Source organism: Myotis myotis, unplaced genomic scaffold, assembly GCF_014108235.1.
Source record: "Myotis myotis isolate mMyoMyo1 unplaced genomic scaffold, mMyoMyo1.p scaffold_m19_p_1, whole genome shotgun sequence".
NCBI classification, from domain to species: Eukaryota; Metazoa; Chordata; class Mammalia; order Chiroptera; family Vespertilionidae; genus Myotis; species Myotis myotis.
In genome coordinates, this window is record NW_023416313.1 from 180884029 (window position 1) to 180896377 (window position 12349).

General features: G+C 32.6%; 1 protein-coding gene across 36 annotated transcripts in view; it reads right to left on the reverse strand.

Moving 5' to 3' along the window:
* The window catches only part of DENND4A (DENN domain containing 4A), a 106724-nt gene that overhangs the window by 41774 nt on the left and 52601 nt on the right, over positions 1-12349 (reverse strand). For 35 of the 36 annotated variants that reach the window (XM_036305320.1, XM_036305302.1, XM_036305292.1 and 32 more), the window contains 6 exons: positions 10765-10934; positions 9705-9946; positions 6119-6185; positions 4688-4746; positions 2251-2395; positions 1826-2001 (listed from right to left, as the gene is read on the reverse strand). In XM_036305320.1, the coding sequence (XP_036161213.1) occupies positions 1826-2001; positions 2251-2395; positions 4688-4746; positions 6119-6185; positions 9705-9946; positions 10765-10934 (859 nt within the window). Of the gene's footprint in view, positions 1-1825; positions 2002-2250; positions 2396-4687; positions 4747-6118; positions 6186-8280; positions 8368-9704; positions 9947-10764; positions 10935-12349 lie in introns of those variants that run through there. The other variant, XM_036305342.1, reaches the window with a different exon arrangement.

A 12349-nucleotide genomic window follows, 5' to 3' on the forward strand; every position in this document is an offset into this window, starting at 1 on the left:
TTTGTAAGGATGATAATATCAAGAAGGAAGAATACTAATGAATGCAAAAGACTCATGTTTTGTTGATTCTTTAATTCATTAGTGATCAAAGCAGAAAGATAAAATAATAATTAAAAATTCTCTTATCCCTGGCTGGTGTGGCTCAGTTGGTTGGAGCATCTTCCCATGCACCAAAAGGTTGCTGGTTCAATTCCCGATCAGGGTCCATATATGGGTCAGAGCATGTTCAGGAGACAACCAACTCATGTTTCTCTCTCACACTGACATTTCTCTCTCTCTCTCTCTCTCTCTCTCTCTCTCTCTCTCTCTCTCTCTCTCTCTCTCTTTCTCCCTCCCTTCCGCTCTCTCTAAAATCAATCCTCAGGTGAGGATTAAAAAAATTCTTCTAACAAATTGAGGGAAAGTATAAAAAGAGGGAAATGTAATTTATCACCGAAATAAACCTAGTATATACTCATTTACCGTCCTTAATTTCAATTTTTAAAAACACTGTCATGTAAGATTAACAAATGGCAAAGAAAAGAGATACTACTTTAATATTTAAAGAGTTAAAAATTCCAGGTAAAGAATTAAATATTCCTAGTAAATAATCTTTGACTCTATTGATCCCATACCTAAAATGGCTTTTACACACCAAGTACATCCTATATTTCTTGGTTAGGCTTTCTCTGAATAAAAGCTTTTTGACAGCAGACATGTTTTATACTAGAAAATTTTTTTTTGCTAAACTTTTCTGATGATTTAGGTATTTGAAGTTTTGACATAAGACAAAATTAGAATTAATGTAAGATTTCAAGATTAAATTAAAAAGCTTTAATATAACACATGCATATTTTAAAATGAAGAAAAATCTATTTCACATATACATGAGTTACAAAAGGCATACTAGCTTTTGGCTTTACTGATACTAGTTATTTTAAGCATGTCCTGTGGATTCAATGTGGTCACTGCATCAATTTCCTTTTTCCTAAATAGCATAAGTATGATTAAACTAAAAATAAGGGATCTAAGAGAAACACTTAATTATTAAAAAGCTACAAATATACAGCTCCAGTAGTACAACTTAAATATTATTCCAATAAAAGAGAGAAGCTTATAAAATCCTTACACTCCTAGGATATTAGGGTAAAATAAAGTATAATTTAAAAGTGATTTAATGACAGAGGGGTGGGGGCTAGGAGGACTAGATAAAGGAAGGTAAAGGGACCAGCTGAAGAATATATACACATAGCCTATGGACACAGACAATAGTGTGATGAGGACCAAAGGAGGGGGCGGGGCGGGCTGGGTGAAGGTGGACAAAAAGGGGGGAAATAGGGGACATCTGCAATAGCGTCAACAATAAAAATTTTTTTAAGTTATTTAAAAATGTAAAAACATTAAATTAATTTTGATATGAATTATCAGTATTCTAAATAATATTATACTATGCTAGGAATAGGATTGAAATACTAGTCAAGGAATAGTATTTCAATTCAATTTGTTTCACCCATACCCATTTGACTAAAGGGAAATACATTTTTTTCTATTTCTAACTTCAATTTCCCTTCTGCTAAATTTCTAGGTAAGCATAAGATTATAATGTTTCTTAAATATTTAAAAAGCTAAGGATGAAAGGTACATTTTCTTTCCAATAAGACCTTCTCCAATGCCCTAAATCTATCCCACTGAATATAGTAAGAGCTGATTCAAAGATGGTAATAATCCTAAACACAAAAACAATATATCTGAAGGGAAATTCTAATAAGCATTCATAAAATAAACAATTACACACATAGACTATGAAGTAAAATTAGTGGGTGTAGAATCAGTAAAATGTACTTACTGAGAAATGGTGTTGGTATCTAGATCAACACAACTAACATCTGGTGGTGGGTCATAGAGATCAAAGTATCTTGAATCAATTCCTACTATGAATGGACATGGTGCACTCAGGACATCGGCTAAAGCCAGTGGGCAGAGAGGAACATATGGGCATGGCCAGTGGAAAGGGAATATCATCTTGGATAAACAAAAGATTGAAGAATATTTAGCTGTTTGACATTGAAGCATAATTTATCAGCAAGCACAAAAAATTATATTTTAAATATTTAGACTTAAAGTCTAATGCTTGAAAATGAATTAAATAATTATAACTAGTGTCAATGGTCAGAAAATTTAAATTATTTTCACAACATAAAAATTCATTACACTTTGAGTTAAAATAGCTTTAAATCACATATTTTCAAAATAAGAAACTGTGATACTCACAGACACTAATGCTTCTGTCACACTAGTAAGCACTGAAGGCCGTAAGGAATGGATGAGAATCTTATGTTCGGTTACTGCAAACACCAGTAGTGTCACAGCATTTTCAGGGCCTAAATTCTGAAGTAGTGTTGAAAACTTACCACCACTGTCAATCCAAACAAAAATATATAATTAATAAAATAAAGATCCAATAGCCTCATTACACAAAATAATGAAAAAAATTCACGATTAGGGTAGAATTTTGTATTATATATTCAACTTTAAATGTGATTGCTGATCTTATGTAGGGAAAACTGCATCAGAAACACACTATGAAAACAATGACGTTTTATGAAGTTTCAAAATCATTGAATTCTTCTGCATTGTATTCATTATGGAAAATGAAAAATTATGTTTTATTTTATATATGAAGATCTACCATGTAGATAATGTCCAAATAAAGAATTTAATTCATAACAAGTATGCTTTGATTGAAAGCAAATCCTTCAATGAAAGTTTTGGCTCATCTCCCACTATAATAGTAAAAAAAAACAAAAAAAAACTACATGACTTACAGGCCCACCTCCCATATTATTACAAATAATCTTTCATATTGTAATAATAATAGTAATATGAAATCAAGAGCTATCAAGTAATGATATAAATACAAAGCAAATTCATAACCAAAACTTAGACATCTAAGAGGTTGAGCATAGACCTATGAACCAGGACATTATAGTTTGATTCCCAGTCAGGGCACATGCCTGGGTTGCTGGCTAGATCCCATGTGTGGGTTGTGCAGGGGGCAGCCGATCAATGATTCTCTCTCATCATTGCTGCTTCTATCCCTCTCTCCCTCTCCCTTCCTCTCTGAAATCAATAAAAATATATATTTTTTAAAAAACCACTTATACATCTGTATAGTAACAAAATGCTGACAAATAACTCTGTAAGCCAACCAGTGTTTTGTCTATATAATCTATAATAACAAAAGCGTAATATCTATAATAATAAAAGCATAATATGCTAATTCGACTGGACATCCTTCCAGACGAAGCTGGGGCTGCAAGGGAAGCCCGGGCCCCAGGTGCCTGCTGGCAGCCAGAGGGAAGCTGGTGATGGCAGCCGGGGAAGGAAGGCCTACTCTTGCATAAATTTCGTGCATCGGGCCTCTAGTGCTAAATAATTGGCTTCACTGGATTTTTTTAAAATAAAGCAAAATTAGTAACAAAAGTCTCTTGGAGAAATGAAAACATATGTCCACAAAAATCTTGTGAATGTTCACAGCAGCATTATTCATAGTAGCCAAAAAGTCTATCAACTGATGAATGGATAAATAAAATGTAGTATATTCATATACTGAAATATTTGTTGCAACTAAAAAGAAATGAAGTACTGATACACACTACATCATGGATGAACCTTGGAAACATTATGCTAAGTGAAAGAAACTAAACACAAAAGGTCAAATATTATATGATTCCATTTATATGAAATGTTCAGAATAGGCAAGTCTGTAGAGACAGAAACAGATTAACTGTTGCCAAGGGTTGGGGAGGTGCGTGTGTTTGCGTGTGTAGGGATGGGAGAAATAGGGAAGGTAAACTGCTAAAGCATACAGGGCTTCTTTTCAGAGTGATTAAAATGTTCTAAAATTGATTATAGTGACAGTTGCAGAACTCTGTGAATATAACCAGTAGATTGTACAGTTTAATTGAGTGAATTGTATAATATGTGAAATATATACCAAAAAAGCTGTTAGCAAAAAAAAAAAAAAAGTCCTTGGGTAATTTAGAATCATTTTAATATAGTCTTAGTATTTCTAGTTTATTTTTGGCTTAAACAACGGTTAAGGAAACACTGATCACTCTGGACCAAGACCTAGTGATGAAATAATCTGCAATTTTTACAAAATTAATGTCAAAGATGGCACCTAGTCTCCCTTAGATGTGTGCTACAAAATAATTATATTGTAGCTATTTCTCTGCAAGAAAAATTATACAGCTAATTAAATTTCAAGAAATGATATCACAGAAAAAATATATTTCATAATTTCTCTTTTTAAGGTGATGAAATACATTGTTCTACCCCATGGTTTAATATTTATACGTATCTTTTTATTTTGAGATTAAATGGAAAGTTAATTACATTGGATATTCTTCAGAGAATATTTAAAGCTAAAAATAATTGTTTTCATAATCTACATACATATGTACCTATTTATGTAATAGTGCTTAACAAACCGATACACAAAATACCAAACACTACCTCGAAAGTCTTTCTTTTTTTAAGAATGTTAAACTAAATATTAAGTAAATGGAATTTAGATAAAAAACAGTTAAATAAAAATATTTACATCAACATTTGAAATTTTACTTAGGAAAGAGAGAAAATATTTGAATGTTATTTGAGCTACCACTAGATTTAGAGAAGTAAACAGAAATGAAGTCTTACTTGCCTTAGTGGAAGAGGTGAAGAAACAGGCTGACTGAGGATCAGACTATCATGTGGTGATAACTGGAAGAAGATTTAAAATAAAGTATTTGAAATATAAAGATAAACTTTAAACACAACTTTCTGGTAAAAACATATAGATTAATGATGATGAAGTTTCAATATATTCATTCATCAGTATAATCACTTACTAAGATCCTGAAAATATGTCCTGATTACTGACCTCTTCTGACTACTAATTCTTCTATTCTAAAGCCTGTATCTTTTCTTCTGTTCTTCAATGTTTCCCTAATGCCATTTTAACAAATCTGTATTGAAAGACTAAATTATTAATTTAATACCATAAAACCAGAGTTAGGAAATCTATGGCCTCCAGGGCAAATCCAAAGGCTACCTGTTTTTATGAACAGTTCATCGGAACTCATCATTTACATATTACCTCTAGCCGATTTTGTGTAATAACAACAGGGCTGAGATCAAATGGCTTGTAAACACTAAGATATTTACTTTTTGGTCCTCAACAGAAACATTTTGCCAACTTCTGCTATAAAACAAATGTTTTATGCATATTCAAACTGACTGTTACATATATTCTGGCACTAAATACCAAGAAGATAGAATTAATATGTAAATATGCAGACTGATAATAAAACTTATCAAATGATATTTTTCTAGATATTTTATCTGTATCAATATAATAATGCAGTTATTTTTATCCCCATTTTCAAATTTATGCAAATTTTTACAAATTTGTAAATATCTATTTGTCAAATGATTTCTAATTTTGAATGACACCCCAATAATGGCTGCAATAGATTTAGTACAGCACACATAGTGATGTTACATGAAAATGTCTTAATGTAAATCACTTTATAAATGATGATTGAATAAGCAGAAATTTTCATATCAAGACGAAAAATATGAACAAGAAAAGAAAGTCGCAGGCTGGAAGAGGTTAATGGGGGGGGGGAGGATCTATGGAATACTTTCAACAGTAAAGATTAAAAGAAAAAAAAAGAAGAAAGTCAATTGGGAAAAAGAGATGGGGAAATAATTTATGTTCATTTTAAACTTCCCCCATCACAAAGATATGAGCATTCCTTCATGCAATATATGAAAATACACAACTTTCCCTTCGATATACTGTAATATACTTATCTTAGGGACTAATGCCAAAACCATTGAGAAACTTTCAAACACTGAGAACAAATTTAAGAAAATAAGTTCCTTTTTTGTGTTCAAAATGTCTACGGCTTCCTACTTCTTTAACTCTGCAACCCTTTATTAAAGAAAGAAGGGCCCAAACTCCAAAATAAATTAGCATCTTGTTCTCTTTCAATCTCATTTTTCCCCATTTAAAATTTTTATTCCTATGTTACATTTTGACAGAGCCAATAGTTCATTCAACAGGGCACTTATATCAAGAAAATCTTACCTGAACTAAAATCCGTGGTCTCTGAGGAGATGGAAAAGGAACTTTATGCATAAAATGAGAAATATGCCTTAAAAACAAACAAACAAAAAACCAATTAATCCCAAAGTGAGTACCATATGCTACAAAGGTCAACATGTCATCATAAGTCCAAGTTAAGTCAAAAGCTCTGTGAACCTATAATTTCGAAATCCCTGCTACTATGAAGACAAGTGAACAAACAACCAAAAATAATTTGTCCCATTAAAGTTGCTTCTACTTAAATTCAATAACTTCTCATATTAATAGTTGTTCACATTCAACAATGTTTATGTCATGAATATCTCAAAAGCCATTTTACCTTTTACCTCTCCCTAAGTAGATAATATATAACATACCGGAGATGTGGACAGTGCATTTGTAATATACACGTTAGTCAACTATTCATATTTTAAAAGTGAAACACCATTTAGAGTGCTCCAGAAAAATGGAATAGTTTTACTATTTCTAAAAGATAAACAATATACAGACACACCTTATTTTATTGCACTTCGCTTTACAACTTTATAGATGTGTCTTTTACAAACTAAATGCAAAACTCTCCACCAGTAAAAAGATTACAACTCACTTTATTGCAACACTTTTTATTACAGTGGTCTGGGTTGGAAATTGCAATATCTCCAAGGAATGCCTGTTCTTTCTATTAATAACAGGTTAAAAATTCTATTATTGAGTTTATGGGGTTTTTTTTCTAGAAATGGATAAAAAGTGAGATTGATGTGTTTTGTTTTGAGCACTATGAAAAAGAAAAAAGGCAACATTAGTGAAAAATCCTTTTTTTTAGAAAAAAGTTATTTTATTTCTGTATTACTTTTCTCTTAAGTATTATTTCAAAATCATCTTTGTTACAGAACTGGGATAATTTCAACAGGATAGAGACATTAAAAGAGAAATGTATTAATTTTACAAACATGTTTTGACTGCTTGCTATGTGTAAGACACTGCCAGACATTTTGGGAATTATAAAAAAAGTATATTATGCCATGAAGGTACTTATAACCTAAGAAAAAAGATGAGGGGAACGAGTTCCAAGACACACTTTTGCTTGAATTATCTGAAGTTGTTAGAACAGCAGAAACAAAGTGTACTCCATGAACATCTAAAGATCTCCAAAACCCATCCATGGAGGATCTGCACGGTCAAAACTAATTTTTTTTTTTAATCCTCACGGGAGGATATGTAGATTGAATTTGAGAGACACATACATTGATGTGAGAGAGAAAAATCAACTGCCTCCTGTATGGGCACCCTGACTGGAGATCGAACCCGCCACCTTTTGGTGTACGGGACCACGCTCCAACTGAACCATACCGGCCAGGGCTCCAGTGTATTTTTAAAAAAATAATCTGTGGCCTTAGCTGGTTTGGCTCAGTGGATAGAGCATTGGCCTGCGACTGAAGGGTCCTGGGTTCGATTCCAGTCAAGGGCACATGCCGGGGTTGCAGGCTTGATCCCCAGTAGGGGAGTGCAGGAGGCAGCCAATCAATGATTCTCTCTCATCACAGATTTTTCTATCTCTCTCTCTCCCTCTCTCTTCCTCTTTAAAATCAATAAGTATATTAAAAATAATAAAAAATAACCTGTGATGGAAGGGGAAGTATGTATAAAGCACTTCTGCTGTGCGTAGCAGTACAATGGTTGTCTTGAAGAAAAGCACTTGTGCAACTGAGTCCACAGAAATATTTAGTTCATGCCAAAAGGTCCTTAATATTTGGTTCTATGAAAAACATCCATGAGCATATTTGGTACATGACAAAGTATTCTTTATATTTGGTCCTGTCAAAAATGTCCATGCTTAGAAAACGTCTTTGGGTTCAGATAGCCCATAACAGTTATTTATAATTTTGGTTTTACAGGATTGATACATAAGAAATACTATCAAATTTTACTGATCTAATAACTGCTGTAGCTGTATTGCCAGTAATAATCCCTGACTCAGTAACCAGCTAGTAATGGCGCATGGGGTAGGTAAATGGGTCAATGTGGACTAAATGTCTCCATGGATGTTTTACACAGAACCAAATGTCTGCTAACCCCTATAATAAACTCTACTTGTCATGTCTGGGTGCAGTAACAAAAAGGGAAACCCACCATTTTCTGAACAGACTATTCAAATGTCTACTTACTTATCTGCGTAAGGCCAGGTTCATATACTTGGACCCAGGCAACATATTGCAACAGATTAAATACAGAAGCACACATGAGAATCTACCTGTGTTTAATTAATCCAGACATTAGATTTATAAAAATGTAAAACAATGTCACTCTTCTAACATTTTTTGCTTTGGAAAACAGTTATTTTTTTTTTTAAATATTATGTTAACATGTAGTGGGTTTATTGTTTTTAAAAATAATGTATTTTTAAGTTTTCAGTTTTAATTTCTACTATAGTAAATATCAACAGATATAAAGAAAAGCTCCTTGGGGGAACTCAGTTGTTAAGAGTATAAAGGGGTCCTGAAACCAAAAACACTGAGAGCTGCACTGGAATACTGAGACTGGAAAAGTACAAGAAAAAATTAAAGAATAATCCTGTACACCAATGTACTTAGGATAATTCTATCACTTTCCAACTGTCATTAGAGTCAGAGAATTCTGCCTAAGAACACAAAAGAGCTTAAGTGATTGATGGTATAAAACAAACAGTCCTCTCTGCTGGCTTGGCTCAGTGGCTGAATCAGGAAGTCACGGTTAGATTCCCAGTGGGGAGCATGGAGGAGGCAGCCAATCAATGATTCTTTCTCATCACTGATGTTTCTATCTCTCTCTCCCTCTCACTCCTCTCTGAAAACAATAAAAATATATTTTTAAAATAAAATAAACAATAGTCAGACAATGTAGATATTTAGATCTCATTTGCATCAGATCTTACTACTTGAAAAATCATTCATATATTTTAATGACCTTAAAGTAAATTACTAAAATTTTAAAAAGAATGCACTTGTCTAATTTTTCCTTTAAATTCATTACATCTAAAAATAGTGAGGAATATTTTTAAAGGTCCATAATAAACACAAATTATATGCAAAATAAGAATTATAAAACTATTTTTTAAAAATTCCAATTAGGATCTCCAAACTTCACAAGAACATCAAAAAAATGAAACAATGCCCAGCCAGTGTGGCTCAGTGGTTGAATGTCAACCTATGAATCAGGAGGTCATGGTTTGATTCCCAATCAGGGCACATGCCTGTGATGCAGGGTTGATTCCCAGTAGAGGGGTGCAGGAGGCAGCTGATCAATGATTCTCTCATCACTGATGTTTCTATCTCTCTCTCTCCCATCCTCTCTGAAATCAATAAAAAATATATATTTTTTAAAAATGAAATACTTATTTTGTTAGAGATAAAGTTATTAAAAATAGCATGACTGTAAAAGTATAATAGAGAAATATTCCTGATTGAAACCACCAAACTCTTTTTTCCAAATAACTCCTGACAAATCTAGTTTCCATATAAAATTTACCAGTAAAATTCAATTACAAGTACAAATATACCACACATAATAGAAAGATCTGCCACATTCTGAACCAAGAAGGTTTCTAACTTACTTCTCAATTGGAAGGACATGAGGTCCAGAGATGGAATAACGATACAAAAAAGTCAGAAACTTTCTGAATGCATCAAAAAAAGGCCAGTGAGAAAGAAGGCAGATGCATTTATTAGTGTGAACTGTTTTGGAACTGTCAGACTTCCCATCTGCCAATGATGCTAAACCCAATAGAAGTCTCTGTTTTTCTGTGAGATTCTCCTCAGGATATGGTTCATAAAACTGAATAGCAGCACCATAGACCTGGAAAACAAGTAATATATTTACTGAATACATTTTATGTCATTTATTCAAATCATATCATTAGTTAAATATTTAATGGGTGAGCCAGGCCACTTATGAGCCATTATATGTCTCTGAGTTAGGCCAGGTGCTAGGTACCAGGAACATTGTAGTGAACAAACATCACTCTTTGCTTTCTTGAAGTACATTAAAAAATATAATAAAAATTTAAAACTACACAAGTGCTACTCTCATATCTCTATATTTTTTCAAAAAGGTGTTTCAATTAAATTGTATTTGTTTCATAGAAAGTGAAATAAATTGTATCAATATTCTCTATAAGAAAATTATTAAGAACTATTATTTAGTAGATAGTGGGACAATTTTAGATAGGGAAATACAAATTCCAACTTCAGGCAATTCACTAAATTTCTCTGGATCTCAATTTCTCAATCTACAAAAAGAGAGTGTCAGACTACATTTCCAAGGCCCCTTCCAGCTATAACAGCCTATGATTCTAAATAGCATTGATTATTAATAATGTATTTTGTATTATTTTCAAAGCTTCTATATTACAAAAAATAAAGCAATGAAGGATCATCATATGACAATTAAAAATCTTTCACCATATTCACAAGAAAGCATTTGAGTATATGGTACAGCATAAAAATTCTCTTTTCCTTTGTCCCTGGATATAGTTACTTCAACCAAATGAAAGAGGTGTGTATTATAGGTTCAATTTAATCAGTTATGTTTTCCTACTGTTCCTTGCATTACATAAAACTTAAATTTAAAGTGTAAAAGAATTTCCTGATATAATTTGTTAAAACACACAGTACCTTTTCAGCTGAGGCTCCAGTTAACACAAATGTAGAAAATACAGGGAGAGGGTATTTGCTATTTGATGGCCAACATTCAATAGTTGCACCCATTGGTAAACAAAATAGGGGAACAGATTCTGGGAGTGAGAATGACTCATAATCTTCTTGAGGATATCTACAAATTAGACCTATAAAAACAATAAATATTAGGTCATCATCTCTTAAATTAGGTGCTTGTAATTTAAATGATGCTGAAATGCTTTATTTAACACATTTCAAAGTTCAAACCATTACATATACTAGGTGAGGCAAAAGTAGGTTTATGTTTGTGAGTATGCAAAATACAAAGTTTATTCTTGTATTATTATTTATTAATTAATGCATTATTTTCCATATGAACAACTGTGAACCTCCTTTGACTCCATCCTGTATGTTCATCAAATAATTGAATGCTTCAGTAGGATTTATATAGATTTTTAATCCTCAAATATAATGATTCATATTAACTGCTTAATATTTCTCAAGCTTCATCCACAAAGTTTAAGTAAGGCAAACAAGAAAAGATTATTCTAAAGAAATATATATACACACATATTCAAAAATTCAGTTTGTGGTCAAACTACCACCTTAAAGCACATGAATATACTATTTTTTAATTTTTTCAATATGGTTACCTGCATATATCCATTTCATCAGTTCTCAATAACTTTCCCTCAGGGTGTTTTACACATTAAAATAGATGTCCTATAGGAGTACATACATAACTTCTAGCACAAATACAAAAAAAAAATACTAATAAAAATAGAAGAGTCACATATTAACGATGTCTTCAGAATAGTATCAACTCAAATCCGGCTTCTGAATAACCCCAAGTTATATGAAGATAGAGTTTTAAGTGACCTATGATTTCATATTAAATAGACTAGTCTAGAAAGTGGTCTAGAAATCTTCTACTGAACACAACATCCAGCAGAGTCTTGTACTGGATTTTGTGGGACTAGAAATAGAAAATAGGTTCCCTGAACTTGAATAGTAAAAGTCAAGTGGAAACCATCACTAGATAGAACCTTAAAGGCAAAATCATAAAATTAGGAATACCAGTGGTTGGTTTGCCACTAATATCTATGTGATTCCAAACAAATCATATACCTGTAAGACTCTGCTTTTCTCATTTATAAAGTGAGATGAACTAGATATACTAAGGGTCAAGGCAGTTCTCAAATTCTCTAACTATATCCTGGCCAACCAGTAGATCCTATGAGGGTCTACGGTTAATTGTCTACTACTTTCTTAGGTCATAAGGCTACAGTATAGGCTTTAAGTAGTTCAGAAATAGTGATAAATTGTACATAGATCTTAAAAAAATCAAAGCTAGAACAGAAAGTAATAGTCTATGATGTGATTTTAAAACTATCTATATATATAAAAAGATTAATATGCAAAGTGTCTCCTTGGGAGTTCGACCGGGAGACCAGGAGTTTGATCACTCTCTATGATGTGTGCTGACCAACAGGGGGCAACGCAGAACAATCAGCCCTGATCACCGTCCAGGCCTAGGGACCCTACCCGTGCAAAAATTTTGTGCACCGGGCCTCTAGTATTG